The sequence below is a fragment of the Pistacia vera genome, unplaced genomic scaffold (genome assembly GCF_008641045.1).
Source record: "Pistacia vera cultivar Batoury unplaced genomic scaffold, PisVer_v2 Contig1075, whole genome shotgun sequence".
Classification (NCBI taxonomy): Eukaryota; Viridiplantae; Streptophyta; class Magnoliopsida; order Sapindales; family Anacardiaceae; genus Pistacia; species Pistacia vera.
Genome location: NW_022195110.1, coordinates 292,857 through 311,509, shown reverse-complemented (window position 1 = coordinate 311,509; position 18,653 = coordinate 292,857). Strand labels below are relative to the sequence as shown.

The 18,653-nt window shown below is 44.7% G+C and overlaps 2 protein-coding genes across 2 annotated transcripts; both read left to right on the top strand.

Moving 5' to 3' along the window:
* Positions 1 to 1,703: 1,703 nt before the first annotated feature.
* On the top strand, positions 1,704 to 2,156 carry LOC116132946. The gene has a single exon (XM_031418618.1). It carries the CDS (start codon positions 1,704 to 1,706, stop codon positions 2,154 to 2,156), a length of 453 nt encoding a protein of 150 aa, XP_031274478.1.
* A 128-nt stretch (positions 2,157 to 2,284) lies between these two features.
* LOC116132935 lies at positions 2,285 to 3,396 on the top strand. The gene is made up of 2 exons (XM_031418609.1): positions 2,285 to 2,629; positions 3,280 to 3,396. Exons 1-2 carry the CDS (start codon positions 2,285 to 2,287, stop codon positions 3,394 to 3,396), a joined length of 462 nt encoding a protein of 153 aa, XP_031274469.1.
* The last annotated feature ends 15,257 nt before the right edge of the window (positions 3,397 to 18,653 follow it).

Here is an 18,653-nt window from a genome sequence, read left to right as displayed (position 1 = left end):
CGTTTTCATTTTCCATGAAGATTCTTGTTGAGCCCTTATGTGTTTTGATATGTCAAAACTAATCAAAAAGTTGATTCATATCTAACTAACATGCAAAGGTATGACAAGGTCAACCAAAATAAAAATACAGTTTTTCCTAGATGGTATGATTGTGTAGGAAGAAGGAACGGCCGTTCCTAGTTTCATAAAGTTACCCAGATGAACGTTCCTCATAGTATGACGTCATTCTAGGAGATCGTCCATGCCTCTGCCCAAAATCATGTCAAGTCATTCGCAATAGCATGACCAAGCTACACTACTGTTCCAATTAAGTCAAAAGTCAAAGTATTCAAATTCAAGTGATTTTGCGATTTTGACAAGTCTTGAAGACCAAGCTTTGAAGATCAAGTTGAAGTACAAGTGTTTCAAGCGGAACACACGTCGTACGATCGTTCCTTGGAAGAAAGACATCGTTCTAGGAAGCCGTTAATCCTTTTGAAATTTTCATGAATTTTAAGGAGCCAATGGACTGACCGTTCCATGTGATCGAATGACCGTTCACGATAGTGACGCGCCATCGCGATGGTGTAACGATCATTCCATAAACCCTAGAGATGAGTAAAAGTATCTGTTATGTTAGGAACGATCATTTGTGATGGTGGAACGACTGTTCTTCTAGGTACTGTAGTTTTTCACAGGTGCATTAAATGTAGCAACGACTTTTTACTTCAAAAGAGAGGGAAAAGCAATAAATAAAGCAATTTTATTGCAAGAAAGATAGAGAGAATATCAGAGAAACAAAAGTATTATAAAAAACATTCTCATATAATCCCTTGAGCTACAAATTTAAATCATTAACTCTCTTTTGTACTCATATTGAAAACTTTTACGAGTATTATTGTTCTTATTGTGTGTTTAAGCCTAGTTTGAGAGGCAATCAATCACAAACTTTTATTCAAACTTCTTGTGAGTGAAATCCTATAAATCTAGAGGTGAAATCCTACGAAACTAGTGTAAAGAGTGCAATCCGATTCTAGTGGAAGTTCAAAGAGGTTACCTTGAAGAAGTAGATATAGGAGGTTTGTGGATATAACTTCAAACCACTATAAATCTCTGAGCATTTCTTCTCTCTCGACTCATTTATTATTCCTTGCATATTTATTACTTGCTCAGCATTATCACTTGCTCATACTTATTGCTCACATTTATTACTCATCATTATTTATATTTGGAATAATACTACATATACAATATTCTCATACAACATTATGTGGCAAAAGATGATTGGGTGAAAATTTAATTTTAATTTAAAATCAACCAATCATATTTTGCCACATAATATTGTATGAAAATGTTGTATGTGTAGTATTACTCTTTATATTTGTTGATCATTAACATTGTCATTTGTTGTTTATCATTATTATTGACATTTGTTTATAACTTGTGTGGTTGGTGTAAGTTTTTATTCCGCACTTATTTTCGTTGATTTCTATTCATCCCCCCTCTAGGACTATTTGCCATATTTGGGTTTCACAATTGGTATTAGAGCTTGGGCTCTTGTGTATAAAACCTAACAGTTTTAAGAGTTAGACGATCTAGATATGACTAATACATCAACAACTTTCTTTAATGAAGGTCATTGTATTATGTATTACAAGACCCTATTGTTTTGTGGTGTTAACTACACACAATGGAGAATTAGAATGAGACTTCATATTAGGTCCATGTGGAACATAGTAGAACAAGGGAACTTTATTCCCATGGACCCTAATATAAGTCTTCCAAAAGAGGAAGATGCCCATACAACCAATGATGAAAAGAAATTGAGTTTAAATTATAAAGCTGTAAATATTTTGTTTTGTTCTCTTGATGCTACAGAGTTTGGAAGAGTTTTGCCATGCAAAACGGTCAAAGATGCTTGGGAAATCCTTCCAACAACTTATGAAGGAACAAGTCAAGTGAATGAATCAAAGATTGAGATGCTATTCCGTGACTGTGAGCTATTTGAGATGAAAACCGGAAAAAGCATCACAGACATGTACAAAAGGTTTTCCAACTTCATGAACGACCTCAAGGGTCTTGGAAAGAGTTTTGAAACTCTTGAGCTTGTAAAGAAAATCCTTCATTCATTGTTGGAAAGTTGGACAATGAAAATCACCACTATCTCACCAAAATGAAAATGGATGAGCTCATTGGTAGCTTATTGAATTTTGAGATGAAGAGAAAGCTAAAAGAAGAAGAGAGCAAACCAATGAGGGAGATTGCCCTTAAGAGAATAAATGAATAAGAGGAAGGTGATTCCTCTATGAAGGAAGATGAAATCAACTTCTTGGCAAGAAGATTCACAAAAGTTTTTAGAAGGAACAAAAGATTCAAAGGTTCAAACTTCCAAAGGTTCAAACCAAGAAATGAAGATGAGAAGGGCAAATCGGACATCATTTGCCATGAATGTAAGAAGCCGAGCCATATTCATCAAGATTGTCCTCAAGCCAAATGGAAGAAGAAGGACAACTTCTACAAGAAAAAGGTTCTTGCAATCACATGGAGTGGAAGTGATGACTCAAGTGATGAAGATGAGTCAGATGAAGAGCAAGTCAACCTTTGTTTCATGGCCAACGAATGTAATTCGGAAGGAGACTCCAAATTTGAGGTAAATGACTATGAACAATTTTCTTTCAATGAATTACAATGTGCATTTGAGTCATTAACGGAAGAATATGAAAAAGTTTTTTTAAGAAACCATGTTTTAAAGAAACAAGCATGTACTTTGAAAAATGAGCATGAAAGACTCTTGAGTGATCATGAAAAACTTTTGAGTTAGTATGAGCAACTCAAGGATGATTTTGATTGAGTGGCATGTGATAAAATTCTTCTGAGTAAAGAAATTGATGTTTTAAAACTATCTTGTGAGGATTTCCAAAATGAAAACATTAGTTTCAAAAATGAGCTTGAAAATACCAAAGAAATTTTGAGTAAATTCACTTTACAGAGTAAGAGACTTGATGAAATGTTTGCTTCACAAAGATGTGCTTTTAACAAGTAAGGTTTGGGTTACAACATGTTTTCAAATGAAAAATCTTTTAACAAAACACATAAACCATCCATCAAGTCAAAATCATCTTATGGGAAATGTGGTTTTTGCAAGTATCTTGATCATAGCACAAAAAAATGTCCCATTAGGAAAGGAAGGCCTTTTGTGGTAAAAAGGTTTTGGATTCCTAAGGGAGTGGTTGAAACTTACTCGCATGGACCCAAGACTATTTGGGTACCAAAAAGTACATAAATGTTTTCATTGTGTAGGTGTGTATTGAAGCAAAGAAGCAAGAAACAAATGAGTGGTATCTTGATAGTGGATGCTTAAGACATATGACGGGAGATAAGAGCTTGTTCACCTCATTGAAGCTAAAGAATGGATGAAATGTCCACTTTGGTGACAACTCAAAAGCAAGAGTCATTGGAATTGGCTTTATTGGTAACAAGTCTCTTCTCTTAGTAACAAGTCTCTAACCATTCATGATATGTTGCTTGTTGATGGATTGAAGCATAATTTGTTAAGTATTAGTCAACTGAGTGACAAGGGCTTTAAAGTTGTTTTCCAATCCATGTGTTGTGAAGTCAACAAGTTTAGGACTAATAAGATTGCATTTATAGGTCATAGACATTCAAATATATATATTGCTTATTTGTATGACATTGCATCCAAAGATCTTTGTGTTTTGTCCACAAAAGACGAAAATAGTTGGCTTTGGCATAAAAGATTAGGTCATGCTAGCATGGATGTTATTGCAAAGCTTTCAAAAAGAGAATTAGTGCATGGTTTGCCTAAGCTTGTTTTCAAAATATATCATGTTTATGATGCATGTGCAAAAGGCAAACAAACATGTGTTTGTTTTAAACCAAAGAATGTTGTATCAACCTTTAGAACTTTACAATTGTTGTATATGAATTTGTGTGGTTCCACAAGGACAACTAGTCTAGGAGGTAAGCATTATTGTTTTGTGATTGTTGATGATTATTCATGTTTTACATGGGTTTTGTTTCTTGCACAAAAATGATGCATTTGAATCATTCTTGCATTTGAAAGAATGCAAAATTGTAAAATATTGCACACAAAAATGGGTGTTCATGGTCATATATTGTAAAATATTAAGCTTGTTACAATTGCACACAAAAATGGGTGTTCATGGCATATATTGTAAAATATTAAGTTTGTTACACTTGCAAAATTCATTTATGCTCTTTCATAACCCATTACCTTAGCCTAACATTACAATCATTATAAAGACCTAATGATCCAAGGTAGTGTTTGGATTCTACATTAGTATAGAGTGGTTTGAAAAGTGAGCCTATGGAGTTTGATTGTACGATTTTATTGTTTCTTTTTATGAGATTTTTTTTTGGGAGATCAAATTTCTTTGCCTATGAATGTTATGCATAAAATCGTCCGGGTTTTTGGATAAATGGTTTGTGGTTGATTATATGAGAGGGTCTATAACAAAAGTGTAATTGATATTTGCTTATTCTATATATTTACGTGATATTGATTATTCAAATTTTGCACGTAGACACAATTTTTGATTCAAACATATGTATTGATCCTAAAATATTTGGTTTGAGTGTTTAGTTTTGAGTCTAGGTTAGGTTTGGTTTCGATGTTTGTGGGTATCATTACTGGAAACCCTCACAAGACTACAACTCATCCAACTAGGGCCGCCTACGGGTTTAAAGGCTTGTTGCATACACTAAATGCAACCATGTCAATCTACAAAAGTGATTTAGGATAGATTAGATTTAGGTTTATTTTGTTTTAATTTTCAAGCTAGAAGACATGTTTTTATCGCTTAGTTTGCTAAGGACTAGCAAGAAACTGGTTGGGAGTTGTGATAAGAGCTTGAAAATACGCATGTACTTAGTGGATTATTAGGATTATTTTGTTAGGAAACGACCCGGTTGCGCAGCGGAAAACAAAAATTTTACAACTACGGATCGTTCCTTAGAACCCAAAATCAGGGCATAGATTTTACAGTTTATGCATAATATGAATCTGCAGAAAAATAAATCCAAAGGTTTAGATTTATACCCNGGACACGTGGGAGCACCAGGGCGTTTGGCAGGCCTGACGTGCGCTTACCATTCTGACGGGAGCAGGCCACGTTTCGTCACGCAACTCCACGTCAGCCTTTGATTTCTTAGTCATAACAAAAGCCCCCTAGTTTGTAAGGTTTGAGGGTCGAACCTTGGAAACTAAGTCACGAAGCGGTTGGAGGTTTTGGTTGTTCTGACCTGAATAGAAGAAGCTCGGGACACGACCTTCGACGAACACGACCTCGCACAATTCTCGCCCAGACGACCTGACAATCGTCATTTTAACGACCTGGATTCGTCGGGCGCTCTTTTACGTGCCTTGGAGAGATTCAATGAACCTGCATCCACGCTGTCAGGCGCTCTGCACGCGCTGCAGTGTCTGCCAGAGGCATTAAATGCGCTGTGCTGACTCGGCGTCGTTTTGACAGCTTTAACTGCACGACGCATTTGAAACGACGACTCCTATCACGTCATTTAATGCGACGTGGGGCGCATTAAATGCGGAGAGAGAGAGAAGCCCGTCGTTTCGGTTTCGAGAGGTGGTAACCGTCGATTCGCAGTCCGTATAAAAACTCACATTTTTCATATGAGGTCACGAAAACCCCTTTTGCTTCGAGTGACAAGCCTTTGCAAACCAGAAATTATTCTTTTCCGATCGGCGCTTCTCAGGCAACTGAAGCGAGTTTCGGCCTCGGTTACACATCCCAGAAGGTAAGATTCTCTTCTTTTTCTTTTTTGCATTTGTTTGGTTGGTGGGCAACGGCGTTGGACCTCCTGGTGTTCCACCAGAGACGCGCCACTGTTGCCGGACTCGAGCCGTGGGTGGCGGCTCAAGTTACTGTTAGGGTTTTAGGAATTTGTCCCCTGCCGCCGCACGGGACAAAACACGAGGGCCTAAATGACCGTGTCTGTCGGTGTTGCAGACTCTGGAATGGATTCGTCAACGTCCAGACCCGAGGAAGCGGCTAGCTCGTCCTCGCGGGACGTTCCCGAGGACACATCCCTTGATGTCTTCTCGGTTCTCACCCAAGAAGAGCTTAATAGGATAAAAAAGCAGTTTGACGTCCGCACGGAGGTGTTCCTCGACCACACCCAGTTGTCACGGCATCCTGCTGACGGCCTTGTTGCGATCTCCGAGGAGATCTTCAAGGGTGGAGGGATGATTCCCTTCCATCCTTTCATCAGGTCGGTCCTGGATCACTTCGGGATCGCACCAATGCAGTTCACACCAAACGCGTATGTCATCGCCGTTGCGATGTACATCGCGTGCTGCGAAAGCGGCCTGGGCGAGCCAACGGCGGTGGAGCTTGGCGTCGCCTATTACCTTAAAAAGAGTAGGGACAAGGATTCAAATTACTTGTCCCGGCGACCTACCATCGCCGAGGGGATACATAGCTATCCCAGCAACGCGGGGGCTTACGAGACGAAATTCTTCTTTTTCTGCTATGATGGCTACTGCCGCTTCCTAACACCAAGTAGGTTCTTCTTCGCTAGGTATATAACCTGCTCGCATGCTTTATGATAACGACCTGTATTCTTTTGCAGTTAACAGAATGACCAGCCAGGATTTACTTGACGACCCGGACAGGCTCGTATCTTTTGGAGTACTAGACGAGGAAAGTCGGGACGCAAGGAAGCTCGTGACAACCGCGAACTTGCGGAAGTACGGTTTTATCAGCAACAAAGCGTCTTTAGAACCCTTGGAAGGTAAGTTACATTGATTTCCGTCCTGGTCGCGGAGCAGTTTTCTTTACTAACGCACTTGCATGCAGAAACTATGCCCCTGAAGGAATCCGAGCAGCCCCGACGAGCACCGTTCGTCTTCCCTCGATCGAGGAGGGAGAGAGCGGCCAAAGCTGCTCGTCCCATTCCTGCACAACCGGTGCGAACTGTTGCACCTTTGCAGCCCCCTGTGCATGAAGCGACCAGAGCAGAACAGGTCGCTCAGGCACCACCAGCACACCCAAGGCGTAAGGCTCTGGCCCAAAGGTCGAAGAAGAGGAAACAGGTTCAGGCTGAAAAGTCTGAGACCGAATCCGAGGAGGAGCCCTTGAGGTCACGAAGGGACTCAAGGAGGTCGGGCAAGGAACCTACCTGCAAGCGAGGCGATCACCTCCGACAAGGTGAAGGACATACCAGTGCTGGACTCGCTGAGGAGCCTGCCCGAGTACCTGTAGCCAATAGTCTATTCTCTGCTCGAGTGTGGACTATCGGAGTCTTACGACGAGTTCGCTGACACAGGTGACGACCTGATGACCACGTCGTTCCAGCATCTAAGCAAGGTAAACGAGCTGTTCTTAAAATTTTGTTTTGGTTCATTTCTAACCATTTTTTGCTTGCAGGCTCTACTTGCAATGAGGATGTCTATGGAGAGGACTCGGCTGGGAGCCGTGAAGGGGTCCAGCGACCTACAGGAGGAGGTCGCGAAGCTCAAGAAAAGCCTGGAGTCCACCGAAGCTGAGAGAACACAAGCATTCGATGCGGCGAATAGGTATCTGAGCCAAAAGGATGCTGCTTTACGACTGGTGGACTTCCAAAAGGCGGAGCTTGAGCGACGTGCAGAGGATGTGAAGGAACTCCAAAGGACAACCGCCAGGCTCTCCAAAGTGGTCGGTGAGAAGGACCAGGAGATCCAAGCGACCTCCGTATGGGCCCAGCGAGTCGAACAAGAAAGGGAGGCCTCCGAACAGGAGAAGCGAGCTCTTGAGGCTGAACTCTAGGAGAGTCGTGAAAGGATTGCTTCACTAACTGAAGAAATGCGGAATCAGTCAGAGGAGCTAGAGGAAAAGGCCACCGACTGGGTGATCGGGTCCATTTATTCCCTCCGATTAAGGAACCCAGATATGGACATTTCTGACCTCCCGGAGGGGTGGCGAGAGACTTTACGGATCATGGCTGAGGAAGACGATCAGGCAGCCGCGGCCACCCAACGACCCGACCAGGCGGGGGGTTCTGGTTCGAAGGATCCCCCCGACCAGCCGTAGTGTAATGAGTCGACTCCATTGTAATCGGGTCTAACTTTTGTTTGTACATAAATGAAGATACATTTTCTTTTCAATTGCAGTTCTCTTTTTCATACATAAGTTTAATTTACAATCCAGTTCACATAAGCAATATTACATGCAAATTCTTACACGTGAACAGAACACATACGAACTGTTTCTAGCGAACAAAATTAAGCTTTACATTAGAAATGAAATTAACATAAACTGATTGAGACCTAAGTTCGGGATTACTGGTAGTATGGCCGGAGGTGTTCGGCATTCCAAGCTCAGGGTACTTTGGAACCGTTCAGTCTTTTGAGATGGTAAGTCCCCGGTCTGATCACCTTATCGACCTGGTATGACCCTTCCCAGTTAGGTCCTAGTACCCCCGCACTTGGCTCTCTGGTCCCAAGGAGAACTTCCTTTAGCACAAGGTCCTCGACCTGGAAGTCTCTTCGCTTGACCTTTGAATCGAAAAATCTCTTTGCTTGCTACTGGTAGGCTGCTATTCTTAGCGAAGCCTTGCTGCGATGCTCTTCAACGAGATCCAAACTTGCCCTCATAAGCGCTTCGTTTTCAACCTCGTCGTACAAGTCCCTCCAAAGAGAACCAGTTCCCACTTCTACAGGGATCATCGCTTCGCAGCCATAGGCTAGCGAAAAAGGGGTCTCTGAGGTGGAAGTTCTTGGAGTTGTCCTGTACGCCCATAAGACTTCGGGGAGNATATCAATACATATTGCAATAATAATAATGATTTACGCGATATAGAATAAAATGCCTTTTATTATTGATTAATGAACATTATTACAAAGAGTCAATTCCACAATAATTGATTGGCTCTAGGGCATCTACTCTAACATATTTATGGGAAATTAGGTTTAATTTATGCAATTTATCTTAATTATTTCATAAATATCTTTTATGGGGTCACGGGTATATTTTGAGTATTTTCAAGTTATAAAATGTTTAAAGATGATATTCAGATGAAGAATAATGTCGCTGATGGAATGAGTGATGACGACGAACAAACAATTCGAAAATTGGAGTTGAAATGAGGAAGTTATGGCGTTTTTAAGTTGAAGTACAAATTCTGGAATACGCTCCAGTTTGAATATGCTTAAGTATTTCAACAATAACTTGAACTGTAGACCTAGGATTGAGACAATTCTTAGACTATTAGAAAGTTGATTCATAGAGCAACAACTATTATGTTTACCACTTGGCTAGATTCGAATGTTATTGCACTTAGAAATCACCATCTTTCTAATGTCGCAGCTTGGTGCCATGGCACAGCATATTCTGAACAAATCAAGATTTTGGGCCAGAACCAACTATGCCTAGGCATAGTGCTGCGGCACAATCGTGATTCTGGGATTATTTGCATTAAATTTATGATGTGTTTTTCCTGTTTTAAGAGTTCTAAACTTAATAGGACACCCTAGTGATATAAATATAAGTCTTTAGCTGATTTTTAAGTGAGAATATGAAAGAATTAGAGAAGACTAACAACAAGGGAAGATCAAAGTGACAAAATTTCTAGAGTTTTTGATTCGCAATATAGAGAAGTTCTTCTTATTTTTGTCTTAAACTCATGTTGATTATTTTAATAAAGATGATTGTTTCTTTTATGTTGATTATGAGCTAAATTCATTTTCTAAGGCTAAGATGTAGCCTTGATTATGTGTTGATATATTTTTATTAATCTTTATTAAGCATTCTTTCTAAGTTTTATCGTTGTGCTTAATGCTTTTAATTCTTAACGGCTAGAGAATTGAATAAATTAATGGATTAGGTTGAGATCGAGAGATGATACTTAGTTGGTCTAGGGTAATAAAATCATAGGTTGAACGAACGCCAAAGATAGGTTATTGCGACTTGTGAGGTTTTGGTAAACTCCATAAAGCGTAATGATATTTTAATACTTAAATCTGATCTAGAGATATCTCAAGTTAGTAATTAGGAGTTAATCTGGTAATTATTCGAGAGAAAGTTATTAGAATTCTAAGGAGTTTGACATGTAGAAAAAGCTTAATAAAGTTAGCATAAATTACCAATACAAATAAGTAGAATGGGTGCGAAGTCTATGCCCCAGGTTTAGTCATCTTGCATTAAAAATCAAGGGTTTTGTTCACAGTTTATTTTTCTTTTAGTTTTCAATTGATTAGTTTAGTTTAGGTTTTTCTTCATGAAAATTTGGTTAATCAAATAGTAACAAGATAGTAAATTTTGGTAATTGATAATAGTGATTCCCTAGGGTTCGACATCCGTTATTTACTCATCATTACTTGCACGATTTCGTACACTTGCGAATAGTCCTATCAAGGAGACTGGCTGAATCCAACTCACCTAATTAGAATGGTAATGGTATTATCGGGAGGTAAGTAAGTGTGTTAGTAACAGTGTTCAAAGCTCATTAATTGTCNAGTCCAGCGAGGAGGCTATCTTTGCCAAGGCGTCCGCTATAGAATTGCTCTCTCTGGGGATCTGAGCGATTTCAAAGTGCTTAAACGACCCCAGCGCGGTCTTAGCCTCTTTCAGGTAGCAGACCATGTTCTCTTCCTTGGCTTGGTATTCCCCTAGAATTTGGTTGACGACCAGCATAGAGTCGCTGTAAATGATGATCGAGGTTGCACCAATTACATTGGAAAGTCGCAACCCAGCGAGCAGAGCTTCGTACTCGGCCTCATTGTTGGTCGCTTTAAACCCGAACCGGAGAATACCATGAATTCGGGCCCCCTCGGGGCTCACAAGGAGAAGACCCGCACCGGCTCTTTTCCTGTTTGATGACCCGTCGACGTAGAGGTTCCAAGTCGATAGGTTGTGAATACTTTCTTGCACGGCTTCGCTAGGCTGTTGCTCGCTTGGGAGATAGGAAAATTCCGAGATGAAGTCGGCAACAGCCTACCCTTTAATGGTCGACCTGGGCTTGTACTTTAGGTCAAACTGGCTCAATTCCATGGCCCATTTGAGTAGTTTACCCGAGGCTTCTGGTTTCTGAAGGACCTGCCTGAGGGGGTAATTTGTCATTACATTGATTGTATGGGCATAGAAGTAAGGTCGCAGCTTTCTGGACGTGACCAGCAGAGCAAAAGCTAGTCGCTCCATTTCTGAATACCGCATCTCGGCATCCTATAAACGCTTACTTGCATAATATACTAGCCACTGAGCCTTTTCCTCTTCCCGTATTAAAGCTGCATTGATCGCGAACTGGGAGACGGACAGGTAGATGAGCAGGATTTCTTGTGGAAGAGGCTTAGAGAGGAGAGGTGGCTTCCCAAGGTGTTCTTTTATACTCTGGAATGCCTGCTCGCATTCGGGAGTCCATTCGAATTTCTTATTGGCCTTCAAAACATTGAAGAATGGTAAACAGCGGTCTGTTAGCCTTGATATGAAGCGACTAAGTGCCGCTACCCGCCCGTTCAGACTCATGACCTGCTTTTTACTAGTCGGGCTCTCCATATCGAGCAGAGCTTGAATCTTCTCGGGGTTTATTTCTATGCCCCGCTGATTGACCATATATCCCAAGAACTTTCCTGATGATACCCCGAATGAACATTTGAGAGGGTTCAGCTTCATTCTGTAGAGTCGGAGTATGTCAAACATCTCTGCGAGATGCGTAATATGTTCTAAGGCGACCGGGGATTTGACCAGCATGTCATCCACATAGACCTCCATTATCCTCCCGATCTGGTCGGAGAACATTCGATTGACCAACCTCTTATAGGTCGCACCCGCATTCTTGAGGCCGAAGGGTATGACTTTGTAACAATATAGCCCCCGGTCCGTAATGAAGGTCGTATGCTCCTCATCTGGTCTATACATTGGGATTTGATTGTATCCCGAGTATGCATCCATGAAGCTTAACAGCTCGTGCCCCGAGGTGGCATCAACGAGCTGGTTGATTCTCGGCAGGGGGAAGCTGCCTTTCGGGCAAGCTTTGTTGAGGTCGCTGAAGTCTACGCAGGTCCGCCACTTGCCATTCGGCTTCTTTACCAGGACCGGGTTGGCAACCCAGGTCGGGTAGAGAGCCTCACGAATGGATCCATTTCGGAGAAGGTTCTCCACTTCTGATTTCAGTGCGGCGTACCGCTCTGGATCCATCGCCCTTCTTTTTTGGCGAACTGGCTTGGCTTCACTGCTGACATTCAATAAATGGCAAATAATGTCTGGGCTGATCCCGACCATATCTGTGTGCGACCAGGCAAACACATCAATGTTCTCCTTTAAGAAGCTTACCAGCTCGGAAGTGAGCTGTGGGTTGAGACAGCTTCCAATCCTTAACACTCGGCTCGGCTCGGCTCTTTCGGATCGACCGAAACCTCGGACAGATCCTCAACCGGGCCGTTGGGCGAATTTCTTGGATTCGCGGATCTATATTATCCTCCACTGGACCAGGCTGTGGCTCGATCCGACTAATCGCCATAGCCTGGCAGGGCACACATCACGAAATGCCATTTCCCTTATCTGCCATCTGTACCGCTTTTACATAGCATTCGCGAGATGCACTTTGCGATCTGCTTACTTCCCCGATCCCCGTTGGAGTAGGGAACTTCATCTTGAGGTGATAAATGGAAGTGACTGCCCTGAAGGTTCTCAGCAGAGGTCGCCCCAAGATTCCATTAAAGGCCGATGGNCTTCATTCTGTAGAGTCGGAGTATGTCAAACATCTCTGCGAGATGCGCAATATGTTCTGAGGCGACCTGGGATTTGACCAGCATGTCGTCCACATAGACCTCCATTGTCCTCCTGATCTGGTCGGAGAACATTCGATTGACCAACCTCTGATAGGTCGCACCCGCATTCTTGAGGCCGAAGGGCATGACTTTGTAACAGTATAGCCACCGGTCCGTAATGAAGGTCGTATGCTCCTCATCTGGTCTATACATCGGGATTTGATTGTATCTCGAGTATGCATCCATGAAGCTTAACAGCTCGTGCCCCGAGGTGGCATCAACGAGCTGGTCGATTCTCGGCAGGGGGAAGCTGTTTTTCGGGCAAGCTTTGTTGAGGTCGCTGAAGTCTACGCAGGTCCGCCACTTGCCATTTGGCTTCTTTACCAGGATCGGGTTGGCAATCCAGGTCGGGTAGAGAGCCTCACGAATGGATCCATTTCGGAGAAGGTTCTCCACTTCTGATTTTAGTGCGGCGTACCGCTCCGGATCCATCGCTCTTCTTTTCTGGCGAACAGGTTTGGCTTCACTGCTGACATTTAATGCATAGCAAATAGTGTCCAGGCTGATCCCGACCATATCTGCATGCGACCAGGCGAACACGTCAATGTTCTCTTTTAAGAAGCTTACCAGCTCGGAAGCGAGCTGAGGGTTGAGACAGCTTCCAATCCTTAACACTCGGCTCGGCTCTTTCGAATCAACCGAAACCTCAGACAGATCCTCAACTGGGCCGCTGGGGGGGATTTCTTGGATTCGCGGATCTATGTTATCCTCCGCTGGACCAGGCTGTGGCTTGATCTGGCTGATCGCCATAGCCTGGCGGGGCACACATCGCGAAATGCCCTTTCCCTTGTCGACCATTTGAACCGCTTTTACATAGCATTCGCGAGATGCGCTCTGCGATCCGCTTACTTTGCCTATCCCCGTTGGAGTGGGGAACTTCATCTTGAGGTGATAAATGGAAGTGACTGCCCTGAAGGTTCTCAGCAGAGGTCGCCCCAAGATTCCATTAAAGGCCGATGGGCAGTCCACGACCAAAAATTCAGTAACCCTAGTCACCTCGTCGTAGTCGCCGAGCGTGACTGGTAGCTGGATCGTTCCTTTAGGGATCAGGTGGTCCCTTGTAAAACCGTAGAGAGGCATCGAGGCTGGCTTCAGGTCGGCCTCGACTAGGTTCATTCTATCGAAAGCGGACTTGAACAGGATGTTCACAGCGCTTCCGTTGTCTACAAGCATTCTGCAGACATTATGACACCTATCAGGGGCGTGATCATCAGAGCATCCTCATGAGGATGGTGCAAGCGAGCTGCCTCCTTCTCGCAGAAGGTGATCGGTTCCTCCTTTCTGGCTTTTTGAGGTCGCTGCGAAGTGTTCATTACCCTGATCGGGTCGTGATGCGCTTCGCGAGCATACCTTTCCTGCGCTCCTCGCGTGTTTCCCGCGAGGTGCGGACCTCCGAAAATTATGTTCACACTGCTGTACCCGCTACGATCACGACGCTTTTTCTTTTGCTCCCCTTGGTTTTCTTTTGGGGAGTCATCAATGTACTCCTTAAAGTGCCCCTTCTTGATGAGCTATTCGATAGCCTGCTTTAGAGCTCGGCATTCATCAGTGTGATGCCCGTTATCCCGATGGTAACAGCAGTATTTTTTGTTGTTTCTGGCCGTAGCAGGGGTTTTCATGGGTTCGGGCTCATCGAGCAAGCTGGCCTCCTCGGATTTGTCGAGGATTGCAGATATGGACACGTTCAGCGGAGTGTATTGAGTCCTGTCGCGGTCGCGACGAGGAACAGGAGCATAGGACTTTTTCTGCTCGTAGCGGGGTTTCTTCCCTTTTCACTGATCGTCAATGTCTCCTTTACGATCAGCTCTCCTATTATCTCCCCGACCAGACATACTGCTGGAAGTGGGCGTGCTTGTTCGCAATTTAGTTCAAATACATAGGCAAGGTTTTCATGAATTACAAGCGAACAGGATAAACTTGACCATTAAGCGAATAGGATAATACTTTACAATTAAGAACAAAATCAAAACTAACTTAACAAGGATGAGTTCGAGATTATGATAGTATGGTCGAAGAGGTCGGCATTCCAACTCGGGGTACTTTGGACCCATTCAGCCGAGGTGATACGTCCCGGTCTGATCAACTTATCGACTGATATGACCTTCACAGTTAGGTCCTAATACCCCTGCACTTGGTTCCCTGGTTCGAGGAGAACTTCCTTAACCAAGGTCACGACACTGGAAGTCTCTTTGCTTGACCTTTGAATCAAAAACACCTCTTTGCTCGCTGGGGTAGGCTGCTTCCTTAGCGAAAGCCTTGCTGCGATGTTCTTCAACGACGGTCCAAACTTGCCCTCATAAGTGCTTCGTTTTCAACTCATCGTACAAGTCCTCGCCGAAGTGAAACCGGTTCCCACTCCACATGAATCATGTTTCGCAGCCTATGCTAGCGAAAAAAGGGGTCTCTGAGGTGGAAGGTTGAGTTGTGTCCTGTACGCCAGAAGACTTCGGGAGGTCGTCAGGCCCAATTCCCCTTGGCTGCCCAAGTTTGGCCTTAGGTGTGCTTGATGGTTTGTTGACTGCTTAAATTGGCCATTTGCTTGCGATCTGGCGACTGAGGCGAAATTTTTATGGATGCCCAGCTCGTCGCAGAAACTGTTGAATCTCGCTTTGCGAACTGCTTTCCATTGTCGAGATGAGGGTGTAGGGACATCCGTAGCGGCAACACTAGTTCTTGAAAACGAAATCTTTAGCTTTGATGGTCGTGATCGCGGACAGAGGTTCGGCTTCCACCCATTTGTGAAATAATCGACCGCGACACGGCATACTGACGCCTTCTTTCAACTGGCATGGGACCGTAAGGTGATCCCCCAAATGGAAAACGGCCAGGGGTAGACATTGTTGTCAGCTCGTGCGAGGGGGCTCGCGGAATGTTCGCGAACGCTGGCACTGTCACATTTCTTGACAAAGTTGTGCGCATTTCTTGAATCGGGGCCAGTAATATCCTGACGAACAACTTGTTCGTAAAGAGATCGAGCAGTTGTGTGGTTACCGCAGATTCCTTCATGAATTTCCCTGGATGTAGTTTGCCTTCTTCACTGGTTACACATCGGAGGAGAGGGGCACTGAATCCTCTCCTGTACAGCTGGTCCTCGGAGTGTGAAACGAGCCAGATCTTACTCGCAGGACCCTTCCTGACCTTGCGCTGGCAAGGTCCCATCCTTGAGGTACTGGATAATGGGGTCATCAGGAATCCGGTTGAGCACATTTATGGCCATGTTCGGTCGAGCTGATAGTTGGAGCACCAACGAAACGAACAGAATGTTGTCTGGAGCCTCTGAATCCAGCGAGGAGGCTATCTTTGCCAAGCGTGTCCGCTATAGAATTGCTCTCTATGGGGATCTGAGCGATTTCAAAGTGCTTAAAGACCCCAGTGCGGTCTAGCCTTTCAGGTAGTGGACATGTTCTCTTCCTTGGCTTGGTATTCCCTAGAATTTGGTTACGGCCAGCATAGAGTCGCTGTAAATGCTGATCGTGGTTGCACCCATTTCTTTGCAAGTCGCAACCGGTGAGCAGGGCTTCGTACTCGGCCTCATGTTGGTCGCTTTAAACCGAACCAAAGTACCATGAATTCGAGCCCCTCGGGGCCCTACAAGGAGAAGACCCACACGGCTCTTTTCTGGTTTGATGACCGTCGACATAGAGGTTCCAAGTCGACAGGTTCTGAAATACTTTCTTGCACGGCTTCGCCTAAGCTGTTGCTCGCTTGGAGATAGGAAAATTCCGAGATGAAGTCGGCAAACAACCTGCCCTTTAATGGTCGACCTGGGCTTGTACTTTAGGTCGAACTGGCTCAATCCATGGCCCATTGAGCAGTTTACCTAGGCTTCTGGTTTCTGAAGGACCTGCCTGAGGGGATAATTGTCAATCAATGATTGTATGGCATGGAAGTAAGGTCGCAGCTATTCTGGACGCGACCAGCAGAGCAAAAGCTAGTCGCTCCATTTCGGATACGCATCTCGCATCCGATTAGACGCTTACTTGCATAATTACTGGCCACTGAGCCTTTCCTCTTCCGTTATTAAAGATGCACTGACCGCGAACTGGGAGGGGACGGACAGGTAGATGAACAGGATTTCTGTGGAAGAGGCTTAGAGAGGAGAGATGGCTTCCAAGGTGTTCTTTTATAATCTGGAATGTCTGCTCGCATTCGGGAGTACCATTCGAATTTCTTATTGGCCTCAGAACATTGAAGAATGGTAAAACAGCGGTTGTTGCCTGATATGAAGCGACTAAGTGCCGCTACCCGCCCGGTTAGACCATGACCTGCTTTTTGGGTCGGGCTCTCCATATCGAGCAGAGCTGAATCTTCTCGGGGTTTTTTCTTAGGCCCGCTGGATGACCATATATCCAGGAACTTTCATGATGATACCCGAAGACATGTGAGAGGGTGGTAAATTCTTTTCCGATCGGCGCTTCTCAGGCAACTGAAGCGAGTTTCGGCCTCGGTTACGCATCCCAGAAGGTAAGATTCTCTTCTTTTTCTTTTTTGCACTTGTTTAGCTGGTGTGCAACGGCGTTGGACCTCCTGGTGTTCCACCAGGGACGCGCCACTGTTGCCGGACTCGAGCCGTGGGTGGCGGCTCGAGTTACTGTTAGGGTTTTAGGAATTTGTCCCCTGCCGTCGCACGGGACAAAACACGGGGGCCTAAATGACCGTGTCTATCAGTGTTGCAGACTCTGGAATGGATCCGTCAACGTCCAGACCTGAGGAAGCGGCCAGCTCGTCCTCGCGGGACGTTCCCGAGGACGCATCCCTTAATGTCTTCTCGGTTCTCACCCAAGAAGAGCTTAATAGGATAAAAAAGCAGTTTGACGTCCGCACGGAGGTGTTCCTCGACCACATCAGGTCGTCACGGCGCCCTTCCGATGGCCTTGCCGCGATCTCCGAAGAGATCTTCAAGGGTGGAGGGATGATTCCCTTCCATCCTTTCATCAGGTCGGTCCTGGATCACTTCGGGATCGCATCGATGCAACTCACACCCAACGCGTATGTCATCGCCATCGCGATGTACATCGCGTGCTGCGAAAGCTGCTTGGGTGAGCCAACGGCGGTGGAGCTCGGCGTCGCCTATTACCTGAACAAGAGTAGGGACAAGGATTCATATTACTTGTCTCGGCGACCTACCATCGCCGAGGGGATACATAGCTATCCCAGCAACGCGGGGGCTTACGAGACGAAATTCTTCTTTTTCTGCTATGACGGCTACTGCCGCTTCCAGATACCAAGTAGGTTCTTCTTCGCTAGGTATATAACCTGCTCGCATGCTTTATGATAACGACCTGTATTCTTTTGCAGTTAACAGAACGACCAGCCAGGACTTACTTGACGACCCGGACAGGCTTGTATCTTTTGGAGTACTAGACGAGGAGAGCCGGGACGTAAGGAAGCTCGTGACAACCGTGAACTTGTGGAAGTACAGTTTTATCAGCAACAAAGTGTCTTTAGAACCCTTGGAAGGTAAGTTACATTGATTTCCGTCCTGGTCGCGGAGCAGTTTTGTTTACTAACGTACTTGCATGCAGAAACTATGCCCCCGAAGGAATCCAAGCAGCCCCGACGAGCACCGTTCGTCTTCCCTTGATCGAGGAGGGAGAGAGCGGCCAAAGCTGCTCGTCCCATTCCTGCACAACCGGTGCGAACTGTCGCACCTTCACAGCCCCCTGTGCATGAAGCGACAAGGGCAGAACAGGTCGCTCAGGCACCACCGGCACGCCCAAGGCGTAAGGCTCCAGCCCAAAGGTCGAAGAAGAGGAAACAGGTTCAGGCTGAAGAGTCTGAGACCGAATCCGAGGAGGAGCCCTTGAGGTCGCGAAGGGACTCAAGGAGGTCGAGCAAGGAACCTGCAAGCAAGGCGATCACCTCCGACAAG